Consider the following 19,144-nt stretch of genomic DNA (forward strand, 5'->3'; position numbering starts at 1 on the left):
AATTTATCCAGTCTACTCAAGAGTAACTAAATCAGTATTTTGGGAGTAATGCCTCAGAACCTACATTTTTAACAAGTATCCCAAAATGATTTTTAAAGAAATAAAATTTGAGAATCACTACTCTTGACAGTGTAATGAGAAGCAGCTTTCTTATTTGCTATTATCTGAAACAAAAGATAATTTTGCATTCTCTTTTATTCATGGTAGTTTGCTGCAAAAAGTTCTATTTATATAAATTGATCATAAATACCAAACCCAACCAGTTTTTACTATTTCCAGAACAAATATGCCATTAAGCCTGTACAAATGCTCAGCTGTGAGGAAATTATTCTATATTTCAATTACAAAATATAGTAAGTGGAAGACTACAAAACACATTAAAACAAAACCTACAATGTAATTATATAGTTCTCTTTTTATACTAGATGAAAGTGAAAGTGAAAGTCACTCAGTCGTGTCGGACTCTTTGTGACCCCACGGACTATACAGTCCTTGGAATCCTTCAGGCCAGAATACTGGAGTGGGTAGTCATTCCCTTCCCAACCCAGGGATCGAACCTAGGTCTTCCACATTGCAGGCGGATTCTTTACCAGCTGAGCCACCAGGGAAGCCCTTATACTAGATATTTGTGTTATATTTACAATCATCTCTGTTTTGAAGTTCTAAGAGTAAACACTCTGAAGCCATACCTAGCATGATATAACATTTACTAGCTGTACAATCAAAAGCAAAATGATATGTAAAATGATTCAGATTACATTTTCAGGCAATTAACCAGTCATATATAAATAAAAAACTGCATAAATAAAGCAACTCTACTAGCTCAAAAAATTGAAAAAAATTCAAAAATTTGTTAGTTTTAAACATAACATATTCAGAGACAAGCTAGCAGGAATTTTTAAATTACATGATTAATGTCAAACATATGATTAGATTAAAGCAGAACATAACACAGTAGTTCTAATAAAATAAGCCTGACCCATTTGTTTCCACATGAAAGTTATCTCCGTAAATCTACTGTAATCCACACAGATCCAGAGGAAGTAAACTTCAAAAACTTAAGATTAAATTCAAGATAAAAAATTATCAAAAAGAAATGACTTCTTTCAAAATCCATTTTTTTTACTAAACAGTAGCAGTAACAAGAAAGGTAACAATGAGATGAGGGAAAGGGAACCCATTCTTGTTCTAACTTTGCTTCTGCTCACTAGTGATCTTGTTTTGGGTCTGAGTTTTCTAAGCCATAAAATGAGAAGATTAGGTTTAGATTGCTAAGATTATTCTAGGTTTAATGCCCTATGATTTTAGGAAAATACAACAATCATAAATCTTACCAGTTTCTGATTTATTCAAAATAGATGAATAGGAGTAGCTTTGGCTGACATAATCACTGGTAGAGCCCACAGAACCTTCTCTTGGAAGTGGACCAATAAATTTGTCATGAACACTGTCATCCCCAGCACTGGAATCCTCCTAAAATACAGCATAACCAATATTTACTGAGTGGTAAATACTGCTAAAACAATGAAAAAGGCATACTGATTCCTGAGGCAATGAAAAAAAGACAAGGCATCACCAGCACCATCAAGATATTCCCTGACTATTTTCTACAGGAAGGTCTGAAACGTGCCAAATATAAAACACTTTAGAGAAATGCTTATGTCCCCTTCCAAAGTTTTTACTTTCTCAAATTTCTTTAATTCTCTTTCAATTTTGCTTAAATTAGAGAGATTTCTTACTAGTCAATCAAAAGTACAGTTATGAACTCCTTGATGACAGTGTTTATCATTTATTTTTCTATTATCCTTGCTAAGTAGGCCTGGAAGGTAGGGAATACTCAATAAGTATTGAATGAAATGGAAAGATTCTTATTATCTCCAATAACAAACTTCCTATCAATGAGGAAAATGTGCAAAGGGAATAAAGGATATAAAATCAGCACAAGCAACTAAGACAGAGTTGAAGAGTAATTACTAAGAATTTTAAAACAAGAACCCCCAAATTAATAGCTAGTTTAGTTTCAACATTACTCAGACTAATCTAAATCTTCTCATGATGTCATAAAGATCAACAGTGAGATTAAGGTAGCTCAGAACATTTTCTGGTATTGCTTTGAAATGGATGCCCTATGTTTAATTACTGTCTACTATCCAGAAAGGCACTCTAACTCACAACTGACTCCTACATGAAAAGCATCAAACAGAAGAACTTTTCCTGAGGAAAGTTTCATTAAAGAGAAGGGTTCTAAAAGAGTCCATAAACTCTGTGAGCCTTAGTTTACTCAGTCTGTAAAGCAGCAAGTTAAATCAGACCAGGTTTTTTCAGTGAATGCCTCTCAAATTAGGAGTTACTAGATTCAATGATCACTAAAGCCACTGAACTAGACAAGAAATCCTATTGAAATATGAATTGCATACTTGCAATTCATACTTGTTCTCTTGCAAACACTAAGAGAACAGAAATAAATCATATAACTTTACAAACTAGCCATTCTAAAAAGGAGGGGAGGGGCAGGAGTGGGGTCACAAACAACAGAGTAGCTAATTCTGGGGGTCTGTTTCTCTACCAAAATACCAGAAAACCTGGCAAAATTGCCAAAGATTTACAGCAGACAAGCAAATGCTGAACCAAAGAAAAGGCCAGTGAAATGCAGTAAGAGATCCTAGACCCATCCCCATCCTTGTAGTGGTGATTCTCAGTGTGGCAAGAGACTGTACACAAACAAAGGTGCTATGGATACCCAGTGCAACCATGTTAACATACATATTTACAACAAACCAATAGAAAACAGAAAAATTATTTATTATACATAAGTTATGTAAAACACATCTCTCCTCTCTCCTTTGGAAAACTGCTTCACAAATAGTAGGTGACAGTGCACAAAAATTACGAATACAGGGCTTTATAAGTAGTTTACCAGCAGTATCTGAGGCTGTTCACCATCTTTATCTGTCAAATGCAGAAAGTTCTTCTTTCCTGGCTCAAAATTAGCATCAAGAAGAGACTTATCACTGGTATGATCCAGTGGAGCCTACAAGTATTAAAAAAAATAAAAAAAACAACTCAGACAATGAGAAACATTAATGATAATAAAATAAATAATATGTAAATAGACACGTATCTACAATTATTGGGCTTAAGCAGTATTTTTTAAAAATGAAGATTCTGATAAATTCTGTCAATCGAGGTTTGAATTAACTCATCTATTCATGAACTGGGATGGCTAAGCCCAGTGACAGGGTATATACTAACTGGTATCTCACCTGTTCACATTTCCCAACATCTAAAAAGACTGAAGTACTACACACAAAAAAGAATTATAAGCATTTGTGTTTTGATGTTCTCTAAAATGTATGCAATATAGTAGTCAATGGGTTTTCATGAAAACTAAAGAATATTTTATATAACTAAAACATGTTTTGATATAAGAATATAATAAGAATTCCCATATAAGGAACCACTATGCACAAGCAACCCACCTTATATAATCACGTAATATTAAAAAAAGGCACTTTTAGAAATGAAGGAAAAGCCTGTCCTAATAATTGATACCTACTTCAAGTCTACTGCCAGGATTCAGAGGATCCCAGGGAGATAGAAGTGATCAGTCTTTGAAAAATAAATATCTAACATGTTTATTCTTTACATCTTTTATCTGGTAGGGCAATTTAAATGCTAGCTGTCATTCTGATACACCCTAGTTAGTAGATTAGAATTAGAACTCTGTATGCCCCAAGCCCTACTAATCCAACACTCCAGTCTACCACTGAGAAAAATGAAGGATAGAATGAATGCCCTACTCTTGTTTTAAAACTATTTTGTGAACCTGGTAGGGAACGGACTTGTGGACACAATGGGGTAAGGTGAGGGTGGGACAAATTGAGAAAGTAGCATTGATATGTATACCTATCATGTGTTAAATATTAATAGATAGATAGTGGGGAGCTGCTAAATAACACAAGGAGCCCAGCCTGTTACTCTGTGATGACCTAGAGGGGTGGGGTGGGGGAGAAGAGGGCAACTCAGGAGGGAAAGGATATATATATTAATATAATTATGACTGGCTCACATTGTTGCATGGCAGAATACAACACACAATTGTAAAGCAATTATCCACCAATTTTTAAAAACCATTTTGTTCATTAAGAGATGTTTTTAATGTTTCAAAGACATGAGGATTATCTCTTTAGAAGGCCTTATTTCATGGAGATGCCTTTATTTCTTAGAAAATTAACATTATATAAAAGTACAGGTATTGAGGACAAAAAAATTAATTCTAAGAGATTCTGCCACTTTGCTATTTGTGTGACTTGGTAAAAGTTACTTCACTTCCCCATGACTCAGTTTCCTTACCCTTCATACAAAGCTGTGATAGCACTTACCTCATAGGGTGGTTAAAAGAATTAAATAAGGTTATATTTGTATAAAGTCTAGTTTCAGAACAAAACTAGGCACACAGTAAGCACAAAGTAAGCGTTAAGTAATAAAATAAATTTATCAAAACTCACTTAACTGGCTCACATGTAGAAATTCATGAGAAAAATAGGATACAGAGAACCAGAAGCTAAGAGAAGTCACAAGCAAGAAAGAAAAGAAAAGAAAAGAAAAAGAAAAGAAAGAAAGGTATCTTTGGTTCCCTTAATTCTGACAGGAACCAGAACGCTCAGCATCTCTCAGGCATAAAAGATGAGATGATATAGCTAGAACACATGGGGAAAGAGGGTTTTCCTTAATAAATAAGTGTCTGTGTGTATAAAACGGTGAGTAGATAAATGAATTAGGTTTGTAGAGAAGCATACATGCGGCATTGTACAGTAAGGTAAGAGTTTACTTGTAGAAATGCCCGGTAGGCAATTAAAACACAAAAATTAAGTACTTAAAAACAGTCACAGTTGAAGAAAGAAAAATAGTTAATCCTGGCACAGTGATATTTGAAACTACTGCAAATGTTAATTTAACAAACACTTTTTGAGTGCCTAGGGATAGTATCTTTGGAGTATACAAACTAATACTAAGGTCCCAGCCATCAAAATACATTCTATCAAGTGGAGAGACATAAATGAATAACAATTATAATAAAAAGACTATATGAGTGGCACAGTAGAAGACAAAGCACAATAAGAGGACAAAGACAGATTATTTTTAAAGTGGGATGAGGAAACATCAAGTTTCTTAAAAGTAAAAGATAAACTAGACTTAGGCAAACATACATGGTAGTATAAGACTCCTTTAAGTTGAAAAAGAGGCAACACTAGAAGTTACATAGTAATGTAAAACAGAGTATTCAAAGTTTCAGATTAAATATCATTTCTCATCGTTTAACCTGTTGGGGACTACCAATTTTACTGACCAGTTTCAAAGGGGAAAAGTTGGCTAATTTAAAACACTAGGGTTTTTTTGTAAGTACACATTGAAAAACAATTTTATTTTACATTGGAGTATAACTGATTTTAAATGTGTTAGTTTCAGGCATACAGCAAAGTGATTCAGTTATGCATATATGGCTATTATTTTTTCAGATTCTTTTCCCATTTAAAAACACCAGTTCTATATTAAAAAAAAAAAACAAATACATTATGAAATAGAAGGCAAAATATCAGCAATTTTAAAGGCAAATCCAGCAATATCCAACACCTCTTATTCTTCTATAGAGCCAATTAAGATCATACCCTCCAAATATGATGAAGATACACATTCAACTTCATTTGCTATTAAAGCTATTTTCCTGGGAAACTGAAGAGCAACAATGGTACAGGACAGGAAGAGATTAACATAAGCAAAAACATGGAGATGGAGAAGTATAAAATTCTATGTTAAGAAAATAAATTAGTCCTATCTGCGAGTTACGATTAGACTTAAAGGACCAATTGTCTTGAATGCTAACCTAGGGAATATGATTTTTAATCTGTGGGCAGTGAGCAGTCATTAAAGATTTCTAAACTGGAAGATGACAGGAGTACTATGATTTAAGATTACTGAAGATAATTCTAACAATCATACACAGGGTGAATTTGGACTGAGAGTCAGGGGGCAAAAAAAAAGACTATAAGGAATACTATCCTAAAATGCAGGTGAGATCCAACTCAACAGTCTTCTTGCTACTGTCCCATGCAAAACTGATCAATGCCGCCTCTTGCACTTAGAGCAAACTCATAAATAACACTTAATAATACTTAAAACACGTTAACGCAATTGTTTTTTATGTACTTGTCTCTACAACTGTACTGTGAGATCTCTGAAGCAGAAGTCATGGTGCCACCAACTTTCCTGACCAGGTGTTTCATCACTCTATGTGGTACATAATCTCTGTTAATATTGCAGATCCAAGTCCTTCTATTCCTTATTCTTTCTATATATTACATTTTTTTCTCCTTTTCAAAAAGTTAGATTATAAAATACATATGATTTTATATACTGCTTTTCTCACCTAAATATTTAAAATGAGGAATATCCCATTCAGTAAATGTTGGAAATTTTTCCATAGATGACACAAGCTTGTGATAATCAACTTACATAAACAAAAAAACTATTGAAATAACATTGTGCAGACTTTAAGATAATCAAATGCTGAATTCCAAATGAAGGTAAAGGGATGAGTTGCACATACACTCTAAGAGTTTTGCTTATGATATCAAGAAGGGTTCCAGGATTTAATATACTCATTAATAATAACAGCAACTATAATATTATTAGCAGCTTAAGAAAAGATGCTTTCAGTTTAGAGTTTTACCATATCAGCAGTATTGATTCCATTTCCCCACACCAAATCAAAGGTTCCATTTATGTAGCCTACTTTGTTGGCCACATCTTCAAAGAGTTTTCTGAGTGGAGTAGAAGCCGGTAAATTTAAAGTGATCCGTTCATTCACCGTCTTTGAATTAGTAGTATCTTGTATTATACATAAGACTCTTGGTTCTTCAGCAGCATTTTCTATCTGAAATTTTAAAAAATACATTATTTCTCTTTAAAGAAAAAATATAATTATTGTTTTCTACTATTAAATGCAAAACAACACAAAATACTCTTTTCTTTGTGTGAATATTACTGTTTTATGTCTGAAACACACATGTTTGGATATGTCAAACATATAAAGCACCATGTATGTTTGTTTTGGGAAAACGGGCATACATAAGAATCAGCCATTGTTCTTATGGATATTTGGTTTCATCTTTTAAGGCTGCAAATCAATGACCAACAAGCCCATGAAGACAGTTTACTTGAGCAATTTTCAGCTGAAAACAACAAAATCTGATCCTTAAAAATGTGTCACTACTATGCTAGCACAGTTATATCTAGCATTTCTGGGTTTCCTGATGAAACAGAAAGGGAACTATATAGAAATGCAATGAGGATTATCTCAGACCGCAAAATCCATAACTAAAGGAAATAAGCAATCAAGCATACTGATCTTTATGTTGTCCTTGTCATACCTGAAGACCGAATGTCCAAAAACCCCATTTATCAGTGTGTTAGGAGCTAACAAGCTTACCCAAACAGACTAGCCAGAAGAGGGGTAAAGGTAAGCCAGGAAAAAAATACTTTTCTATTACCAATGTACAAGGAGTTAGGATCACAAATTTTTTTCATTCTTTTTCATCTAGCCCGCAAATCTGAGCAGAAGAATTTTGAAAAAGATTTTCTCAAGGAAGCTATGCATTCCCTCAAGCTGTTAAAGGACACTTTTTTCCTATCTTCCACAGGGATAGCTGGCTACATCAGACACTGCAGTGAAATAAGTTCTTTCCCTTCTCCTGTAATGCCCAACTCAATGAATGGTACCATCATCTACAGACTGCTGAAACCAGACAGGTAAGCATATTCTTCATTTCTTCCCTCTTCTTCACCTCGCATGATTACCAAATTCTATCATTTCTACCATCTGAATATCTCTTGAACTATTCCTTTCCCCTTTATTCCTGCCTGCAGTAATCAGAATCTTACATTAAGACAGTTTCAATAGTTACAATTAGTGGCAATAGTTTCTCTCACTCTTATCTTCCTTCAATCCAGAACAACATTTTAATATGCAAATCTGATTATGTAAATTTCTTCCTTTCCCTCAAAATCTAGTAAGGCAGTCATTTCCTCTCACCATCCCCACAAAAGGCTTTTGCAGAAATATGAACTGTAGGAACTGGTACTGTATACAATGTATTTCTTTCCTTCTTAAAAAAAAAAAAAAAAAAAAAAAAACCAACCACAATAATATCAACCTCCGTCTTCTGCTGCTTCTATATTATCCATTTTAAAATAAGAATACTTATTATCACTGATGAGTACTGTAGACAGAACATCCACAGTTTTTGTTTGGTGAAGTAATATAATGGTAATTAGTTTCTGCCATATATCAATACAATTTGGGATTTGTAAAAGATTACTTAAACTAAGGTTAATCCGGATAGTTTAGAACAGAAATAAGTTGCCATAAAATAAGTATATTGTTTAAGATTGGCTAGAATTATATTCACACAAATCAAGATATTTAACTACCAATAATACCCATTTAAAAACAAAGAAAAATACATTTTTAATTAAATAAACAGGATAATAAAAAAGTCTTCAGTTGAAAACATAGGATGTTATATTAACACTTGCAAAAGATGGTTTTACACATTTTAATGTCAAACTGAGAAATATAAATGGGCCCTTTTTAAACTCTGGTTTACAATAAAGGAAGGAGAAACTCAAAATAAATTTCAACTACAAAAGATCTGCTTTTACAGTTTCAGAGGTAGACTCAAGTATTCCAGGTGAAAAGCACTATCGTGGCCAGATTTTAAAGTTTCAGATAAGTCTGAGTTGAGGGTTCAAGGAAGAGAACCCTACCTAAGAATTTAGGAATCAGAAGGAAGCACTGGCATAGCAGTATACCTAAGAATGGTGATATGACATCATCATATGGCCATCAGCAATTCCTGATTCTTTCCCTAAATAAGTGAGTACAAGGTACAGGCACTCCAGCCTCCTCTCCCACATCCAGATGTTGGTAAAATTAGCCCCAATGGAATCTCATCTGAAGGCGAAATGTACTGTAGTAAACACAAAAGCTAATTTTATCTATGCCTTTTATTCTTTTTAATAACAACTTTTTTTCCTGCGTACTGCATGTTAAGAATTTTTGTTCCTTTAAAAAAAAATAGGAAGAGTACAAAGGAAAAAGTGGAAATTAACTATAATTCATAACACAGGTAACTGTGAACATTTTGGTCTATATTCTTCCAATTATTTTTCCTACACATACACAAACAGATATATACATGCCTGCTTTTAAAACACAAATGTTCAGATGGAATATATATACTGTTTCAAAAGGTCTTTCTTTACTTATATACATATAAAGTAATCTTTTCCTTGTCAAGTTTTTTCTAACTCATCATTTTAATAATTGAATAGTATTTTATTACATGGATTAATAATAATTTGTTCCATCAATTTTATTTTACTGACTCTTAAGCTAGACTTTTTTTACACTCTAGAAATAATTTTGTGATGAATACCTATATAAAATTTTGTAAATTTTTCTGTTTCCTTAAGCTTCCTATAAGAATTTCTGGGTCAATCACATATTGCTCTTAAATTTAATTCTATGATAATTTAAACAAGCTCTGGTTTTCTTTAAAGTTCTAAGATAGCCACAAGTAAATTCTATTACTTTATACTCAACCTCCTGGCCCATTTTTCAGTCTGAACTTAATCTACTATATGGCTATCATCCACAGATTACATGTGAATTTTTGTTACCACGAATGCCAATACTAATTACACTGAAGCAAAATCTCTTTCCTCCTCTTTCCTCCCAATTTAGGAACTAATAAGAAAAAAAAATCTTTTTCCCAATTTTAAGGTTTCATCAATAAGGTGTGTACCAATCTTAGCTTTCCAAGAGGGATTAAAAAAAAAAAAACTCTACAATATTCTACTAAACATACAAATTTCCAAAATACTTAAAATGTAAAAAAGTATTTCTTAGAATTAGGCAAATAGGGGTGTCCTCTTTTTTTCTTAATTTCTTTGGAGCTCTAACCCTGATTGATCCTACTTATGCCCAAAGCAAAAAACACCACCATCTTGAGGTGATTTAAAGATGGCTACAAATTCTTTGCTATTCTTTTTCTTTTTCCTCTTCCAATGCATCTGGGCTGGTCTTGTGACCAAGTAGGACCAACAGAATGTGACAGAAGTGATTCTGTGTGATTTACAGCAGGAAACGTCTGCTTTTGGATCTCTTGGAATGTTCCTCTTATAAGTCAGCCAAACAAAAAAAATTCATTTACCCTGGGACCACCACACAGAAAATGGCCACTTAGTGGAGCACTGGGGTGCCTGATAAGTGAGAAAAGCCTTCTTGGACATTCCATCCAAAGCTAGTCACCAGCCAAATGCAGCCAAGTAATGATCCCAGATAATGCTATGTAGAGCGGAAAACTGACTGGTTAAGCCTTTGTCCAAATCCCATCCCAAAGAATTGTGAACAAATAAACTAGCTGTTTTAAGCCATAAAGTTCTGGGGTAGACTGTTCCATAGTAATAGATAACCGAAATACATTCAAGCACATGCAAGCGCTGGTTGGGAAAAATATGTGATAGCATTAGTGACAGTGGCTGGTAGTGGGAAGGTGTCCACTTAAATACTACACCCAACATTAAGGCAAAGCATCTGAACACACGTCTTAATTTAGGGAAAGGAGCACAATTTTCAAGTTAGTGAAAGTTCTATAATGAATAAGAGACAATAGTTAAGAAAAAAAAAAAATGCAAAATTTTAGAAAAGCCTAAAGTATGTCCCACTTGAGAAAATATTTCATCTATATTTGGTGAGCTATTAGAGAGGCATAAAATTCTCTATAAAGAAAATCTAGTCAATTACAAAAAAAAGGTACAACGTATAAAATTAAGACTACTTACTTTGTGGGCAACTCACAGTAATACATTTGTGAGAAAAAGGGGACAGTCAACAATAGTTATATTAACACTGTAAGCTAAGAGAGTGATCTGTCTTTATGCTCTCTGTAGAAACAGATTTCCTAGCAAAGTCTGAAAAAAAGAATCCTTGAAAAAAAACAAACAAAAACGATAAGTCTTATTTACAAAATGTAAAATATACTGGGATAAAAACACTGCAAATATATGGTCCGTCCAAAGATAAGCTCACTGTCAGAACATCTGAAAGCGGCTGACACAGATGGTCCTTCTGCCTGAGAAGTCTCTGAGTCTGCTAAAGGGATGCGTGCCTCTCAAGTCATCTTATCTCCTATTCTTGGCATTCTGAACAGTTCCAAGTTCAAATCTGGGTTCTCTGAAGTTAATATCTCAAAAGTTAATATAACTTGTTTCATAAAAAAAAAATTCCTAGGTATTTCTTACTAAAAAACACAAAACAAGGTGCATAATTAATGCATATATTTAAAACGGTGTTCACACGCAGAAAAGTTAATATCAAACAAAATTCAAAGTTATCAAGATTAAGATTTTTCTAAGAAAAAAACTAATTTATGAAGAATTTTAAAATCTTAAGGACGGACCTCTTCACCTCTAAATCTATCAACCCATTTTCTCTCAAGACTTTCTTCTTTCCAATGTTATTATAAATGATAATATTATGGTTATAAACTTAAAAATACACACACACACACACACACACACACACACACACAGAGGCCATTTTATCTACTTCTTGATAAAAGAAACTGCTATGAACTAAGAAATGAGGCCTTAGAAAATTACCCTTCTGGGTATCCACAGTTCATGGTTAATACACTGCCACAAACTGGAAAAAACAACTGACGGTGTAAATATTTTTGCTGACTGAAACTTATTAAATTTATCAGCTGCATTCAGATTGTCCATTTGTAACAAGTAACAATTCCTGGGGTAGTGCTGGGAGTCTTAACTTACACGAGAAAAAGATTATTTTTAAGATCCTCCCTCCATTTTATTCCAAATCCCCACCAAACTCTAATGTATTTTCTAAGTGGTCTCTTGCCACAGATCACCTGGAGAGAACAGAATTAAATAAAGAACCTTGAGCCTAGAGATAAAGGGGTCTGAGTGAAATGATGTATTAAGTAAAGGTTAGAATGGGATGCTACATCAGAGAAATGTTTAAGTTTCTAGTGTATACAGGTTGTTTTTAATTTCTATTTAATTTTTCAAGTTAAGATTTCTGGGTCTTGACTCTGTAAATTATTAAGTGACTTAATCTCAGTGTTATTAATATTTCAGAAAATATATATCTGTATAAAATAGACAACTACTATACCCAAAAGTCAAAACAAAGGGTTCTATAGTTTTTACATCATTTTCCCACCTCATTCATTTGTTAAAGACAAGGTGCTATAAGACACATATTCATTTGAGGTGACTTATTATTGAAATCAGGGAGAAATAAAATAGGCAAACAACCATAAAACTTAAGACATGCCTTGTTATTAAACAAAAATACTAGCATGCTGTTATTTGCTCTGCTGATTATCACACTAAAGCAATTACATCAGCAGTCTACCTGTAAAAATTTCTTCTTCATTTCATCAAAGATATTTTGTCTGCATCTCCAAAACACATCCTATGGTATATAAGAACAAAATAAATTACAAATCATTTCTTTCAAATAAAGAGATAAGACAGTGAAATGAGAACAATTAACCTAAAGGCATTTTTGCAACAAAATATGTGTGAATTAAAGTATTATTACACCATCTAAGATTTTATGCATAAACTATATTTGTAATTTTAATCTTAAGCCTCAATTACTCTTGAAAGTTACTGAAAGCCTATGTTATGGTGATAAATATAATATTAACATGGAAAACAACCACATTTTAACAAAGAGTGGTAGCTTCAGAACTATATATAAATCAAATGTTCTAAGTCACATATTTTTCTAGTTTTATTGAGATATAATTAACATATAACTGTAATAGTTTTAAGGTGTATGACATAATGATTTAATAAAAGTATATATTCCAAAATGATTAATTACTACAATAAGTTTAGTTAACACCTATCATCTCAAAATAGTTACAATTTTTTTGTCCATGTGATGAGAACTTTTAAGTCCTATTATCTTAACAATTTTCCACTATACAATACAGTATTGTTAGCTACAATCATCACACTGTACATTACATTCAGAACTTATAAGTGGAAGGAAGTCTATACCAGTTATCTATAGGATAACCTATAATCAAAACATAATCTCCTGAAAAATCTTGGTTTAACATTCCACACTTTTTCTGTATAAATTTTTTCTCCATCATCTTTAATTAATAAAAGGAAACCAACATATTATTTTAAAAGGTGCTTTTTATCATTCATGGGCTTCCCTGGTCGCTCAGTTGGTAAAGAGTCTGCCTGCAGTGCAGGAGACCCGGGTTCAGTCCCTGGGTTGGGAAGATCCCCCTGGAGAAAGAAATGGCAAACCACTCCAGTATCCTTGCCTGGAAAATCCCATGGACAGAGGAGCCTGGTAGGATGCAGTCCATGGGATCGCAAAGAGTCGGGCATTCACAGTAGCTTAGATACTATGCTACATCAATTAAAAAATTTTACATCGCTTTCTTTTACAATAGAAATAGGTTTCTACTATAATAGTAGTACATATTTTTTGACAAGCAAGTCTAAAATAACTCCTATAGCACTTATTAACAATATGATATACATCCTATTAGATCCTCTCCATTCTGTGCATATTAAAAATTATTAATCAAAAGAATCATTCTGAACACCATCATTTAAATTCTGCTCCTTTCCCCTCAACACTCACTCATCTTTCCGGGCCAAAACACTGAGTTTGAAAATTGCAGTGTTCCATTATACAGTCCAATCAAAATTTATTTAACTATTCTGTTAATGGACATTTAGACACTTTCAAATTTCCACTACAGCTCTGCTTATTTGTACAGTTTTCCCTGAAGATTATTTCCTAAAGAAAAAATTAGTATATCAAAGATTACATATTCATTTTTATGGTTTTTTGATACCTGGCACCAATAGGCTGAGTATTTCTTCCACAAATAAGAATTGAACTACAACTATCTGTCAAACACCGTTCTAGGTGCTGAGAAAATAGCGGTGAATACGAGCCCATGCCTTCAAGGAGCTGACACTGCACGTGGGGACCCAGCAGTAAACAACCTAAGGCATCAAGGAGCCACTAGCCGCAGATCTCTGCATTTCTGCACACTGTACATGTGACGCTCTTCCTTTAGATATCCTTACCTTCTTTTCACAAGTTGTGATTGTGGTGGCTTTACACTTGATCTTAGCCAAAAGGCCAAGAAGTGATGTGTGGTGGTTTAAACAGGTGTCCACAAATTCTTTGACATGCCTCCCAGCAAGATTAGGAGTCTAATTCCAGTTCCTTTTAATATGGGCTAGCCTGTGTGACTTTCTATGATATATAACATTACTTTCAAGATTGGGTTAGAAAAGGCAATAAAGCTTCTTCCTGGCTTTCCCTCAGATGCTCATCCTTGGAATTTGGCCACTATACTGTGTAGAAGCCAAGCAGCCATATGAGAAGGTCATGTGTAGATGTTCTAACCACACCCAACTGAGATGCCATCTGGCAACTAGCATCAAGCACCATACATGTGAGGAAGCATTCAGATGATTCCAGCCCCCAGACTTTCAGATGTCCCAACTGATGCCAAGCAGAGCAGAACAAGCTGTCCCTGTCCAGGTTTGCCCAAATTGCACATCCATGAGCAAAAGTCATTAAGTGTGTGGGTACACAAAAGATAATCAAAAGAGCCAATTTCTCAAACTCTCTTCTCACCATTCAATTTAAAATTGCAATCCTCTTCACCTCCCTTTCTCACTTCAGGTTTCTCCACAGCACTTTAGCCACCTGATATATTTGTTTATGTTATTACTTATTGTTAACACCAAAAAACTTCTACTATGAGCCAAAATGAAATAGCAGATTGGATTTACCTTCTCCACCTTAAACAACTAAAAAGAAGAGATGAAATATATGAAGCAATAGTTTAAAAATATTAAGTAACAGATAACACAGGACAGTGATCCCTGTGGAACTAGAAACAAACAATGTAAGCTACCTTCCAGGCTACAATGTAAGCAGAAGAACCCCGCTAGAGTTCAGCAATCTCCCCGAGCTGAAAAGAAGAGGTTAGAAATTCAAGTGGGTCAATTCAGCTAGAATTTATAGAGCAGAATACTGAAGAGAAGAAAGATGTGCAAATATCACACTCCAGAGATATGTAATGGTCTTCCCTGTGTATTCAGTTGAGTACTCATCAGCATATACATGTGAAGAAACTACTTGGGCAAGGGAAAGAACCAAGGAAAGAATCCCTGAGCTCACTTCAGTTCCCACCAGCCAGAGTGAAAAGAAAATCATAATACATAGGCATCAGTTAAGAGCAGACAGAAGAGTATTGTCTCAGTAGTGGAACCAAATTATGCCTAATCTAAAGGTTATTCTGGGGGGCTTCCTTGGTGGCTCAGTGGTAAAGAATCCACCTGCCAATGCAGGAGACACAGGTTCAATCCCTAGTCCAAGAAGATCCCACACGCTGCAGAGCAACTAAGGCTGTGTGCCACAACTACTGAGCTTGTGTTCTAGAGCCTGGGAACCACAACTATTGAGCCCACGTGTCCTAGAGTCCGTGCTCCGCAACAAGAATGAGAAGCCCACAAACTGCAATGAAGAGTAGCCCCTGCTTGCCACAACGAGAGAAAAGCCGGAGCAGCAACAAAGTACCAGCACAGCCAAAAGTAAATAAAAAAATAAAAATAAAACAAAGGTTATTCTGGGTCAATCTTAAAATACTAAAAAGCAAGCCTCAAAAGGCTCAAAATGTTTACAAGTAAATTCGCACTGTCAGAGAACAAAGCTCAAGAATATCTATGGAAATAATATACCCAGCACTCATCAACATAAAAACCACAGTGTCTGGCATCCACTTTAAAATTAGCAGGCATGCATCAAAATAGGAAATGATGACCCATCCCTAATAAGGAGAAAAATCAATAAAAATCAACCCAGATATAATACAGATGATATAATTAGTAGACAAGAATATAAAAAGTTTTAAACTATAGTCTGTATTTTAAGAAGGCAGAGGGAAGTATATAAAAGGAAACAAATTAAAGATTAAAGATTCAACGCAGGAGGAGACAAGATGGCAGAGAGGAAGGAATTGCACTCATGTCCTCTCATACAAACACCAAAATCACAACCAACTGCTGAATGACCATCGACAAAAAAGACTGGAACCTACAAAAAAAAAGATATTCTACATTCAAAGACAAACAAGAAGCCACAGTGAGATGGTAAAAGGGGTGCTTTCACAATATAACAAATCCCATACTGACATGCGATGCCCCACAAACTGAAGGATCATTATACTTCAGAGGTTCTCCTACAGGAGTGAGTTCTGAGCCTCCCATCAAGCTCCTCAGCCTGGGGGTCTGGCACTGGGAGCATTCCCCAGGGGATGTGGCTTTGGAGGCCAGCAGGGCCTGAGTGCAGGAGCTGCCCAGGCCTGGGGGAAACAGACTCCACTCGTGGACGGGGCACATAGCAGTTCATGTGCACTAGAACAGGGCAAAGCAGGGATTCCCTGGGAGCCTGCGCCAGACATGCCTGCAGATATTAAAGGGTCTTTCGGGGAGGTGCGGGTTGACTGTGGTTCACTGTGGGAGCAAAGACACTGGTGGCAGAGGCCCCAGGGATCATACATCAGTGTGAACTCTCGTGTAGGTCACCATTTTGGCACCCAGACCTGACCCCATCCAACAGCCTGCAGTCTATGGTGCTGAGACCCCTCAAGCCAAACAACCAACAGGGTGGGACCATGGCACCACTCATCAGCAGGCAGGCTGCCTAAAGTCTGTCCTGAATGCACAGCCAACTCTAAACACACCCCCTAACAAAGCCATACCCAAGAGAGGGACAAGAACAAGCTCCAGGAAGCTGGAGTCGCAAGACTCATATCAGACAAAACAGACTTTAAAATAAAGACTATTGTGAGAGGAAAAGGACACTACATAATGCTCTAGGGATCAATCTAAGAAGATAAAACAATCATAAATATCTATGCAACTAGCATAGGAGCACCTCAATATATAAGGCAAGCCATAAATGGAGAAATTGACAGTAACACGATAATAGTGGGGGGCTTTTTACATCAGTGGACAGATCATACAAATAGAAAATCATTATGGAAAAACAGGCTTTAAATGATGAATTAGATCAGATTGACTAATGGATAATTATAGAACATTGCATCCAAAAGCAGCAGAATACACATTATTCTTAAGTGCACAGGGAACATTGTCCAGGATAGATCATATGCTGGGCCACAAAGCAAATCTTGGTAAATTTAAGAAAACTGATATCATATGAAGCATCTTCTCAGACCACAACACTAATGATTAGAAATCAACTAAAAGAAAAAAAGAAAAAAGCACAAAAAACAGACACCTGGAGGCTAAACAACATGTTACTAAACAACTAATGGGCCACTGAAGAAATCAGAGGAAATAAAAAAACACCTAGAGACAAATGAAAATGAAAACACAATGATCCAAAAACTCTGGAACACAGCAAATTAAGTTTTAAGAGCGAAATTCATAGCAATACAATCCTACATCAGGAAACAAGAAAAACCTCAAATCAACAACCTAACCTTATCCAAAGCAACTAGAGAAAGAACAAACAAAATCAAAAGTTAGTGGAAGGAAAGAAATCATAAAGATGAGAGTAGAAGTAAAAGAATTAGAGACAAAGAAAACAATAGGAAAGAGTAATGAAACTACAACTTGGTTCTCTGAAAAGACAAATGAAACTGATAAACCTTTAGCCAGACTCATTAAGAAGAAAAACAGAGAGGGTTCAAATCAATAAAGTTAGAAATGAAAAAGAAGTTACAACTGACACCATAGAAATACAAAGGACAAGAAACTGTAAGCCTATACAACATTTTTGAAATGATCAAATATAGAAATGGAAAACAAATCAGTGATTGCCAGGAATTAAAGAGGGGCTGGGAGTGGGAGAGAAGTGAGTGTAGTTATAAAAGGGCATCATGAGAGGTCCTCGTGGAGATGAAAATGTGCTGTATCTTGACTTCATCAATGCAAATATCTTGACTGTTATATTGTACTATAGTTTACTTGATATTACCGTTAGAGGGAACTGGGTAAAGAGTACACAATGTCTCCTTTTTATTTCTCAGACTACAGGTGAATCTACAATTAACTCTAAATTGAAAGCTTAATTTAAAAATAACACACCTGCCTCTTCTTCTACTCCTCTACCGCTCTTCTCCTAGATGCTAAAAGAGGATGGCCTGCTTTAAACCTTGGAGTGGAACAGGGGTGTCACTCCTGAGTACGTGTAGCCACAGACTGGCCCTCAGGCTGGTTACAATCCCAATTCACACTATCTGGGTGGTTTAAAAAAAAAAAAGAATTACTTTGAAAATAGTTCTAGAATAGTAGTACTCCGAGATAAGTGGCACAATCACAATTTTCTTCTGGAAGAAGCTATCTGTATTCCAGAGCTCAAATAATTTCCATAAAATTATTCTTGGGACTTCCCTATCAACCCAGTGGCTAAAACTCTGTGCTCACAATGCAGGGGGACTAGGTTCCATCCGTGATCAGAGAACTAGATCCCACGTGCCACAACCAAAGACCCCACTTGATGCAACAAAGACCAAAGACCCTGCATGCCACACTTAACACCCAGCACAGCCAAATAAATTAAAGAAAGAAAATTTTTAAAGTATTCTCATAATCACAAGACAAATGAACAGCTCCAAAAAAATTTTAAACCACTAAATATATAATGAAAAAGGAATCATGAGTGTCAGCAAAGAATAAAACATAGCAATGACATATGAAAAAATTTTCAATATTGAAACTATCAGCAACAGGGGTTCCCTGGTGGCTCCGTGGTAAAGAATCCACCTGCCGATGCAGGAGACAGGGGTTCTATCCCTGGTCTGGGAGGATCGCACATGCCACAGAGCAACTAAGTCTAAGTGCTCCAACTACCGAGCCTGTGCTCTGGAGTCCAGGAGTCACAACTACTGAGCCCACGGGACACGACCACTGAAGCCCGTGCGGCCCAGAGCCCGAGAGAGACTACTGCAACGAGAAGCCCACACACCAC

The 19,144-nt window shown here is 35.3% G+C and overlaps 1 protein-coding gene across 4 annotated transcripts in view; it reads right to left on the bottom strand.

Annotated features, from left to right (window-relative positions):
* USP47 (ubiquitin specific peptidase 47) overlaps positions 1-19,144 on the bottom strand; it is a 99,712-nt gene that overhangs the window by 56,506 nt on the left and 24,062 nt on the right. For 2 of the 4 annotated variants that reach the window (XM_061147684.1, XM_061147675.1), the window contains exons 2-5: positions 12,503-12,562; positions 6,731-6,934; positions 2,918-3,031; positions 1,335-1,473 (exon numbers count right to left, since the gene is read on the bottom strand). In XM_061147684.1, coding sequence (XP_061003667.1) covers positions 1,335-1,473; positions 2,918-3,031; positions 6,731-6,934; positions 12,503-12,562 — 517 coding nt within the window. The remainder of the gene's footprint in view (positions 1-1,334; positions 1,474-2,917; positions 3,032-6,730; positions 6,935-12,502; positions 12,563-19,144) is intronic. The other 2 variants (XM_061147703.1, XM_061147693.1) reach the window with 2 other exon arrangements.

The sequence above is a fragment of the Dama dama genome, chromosome 1 (genome assembly GCF_033118175.1).
Source record: "Dama dama isolate Ldn47 chromosome 1, ASM3311817v1, whole genome shotgun sequence".
In the NCBI taxonomy this organism is placed as follows: domain Eukaryota; kingdom Metazoa; phylum Chordata; class Mammalia; order Artiodactyla; family Cervidae; genus Dama; species Dama dama.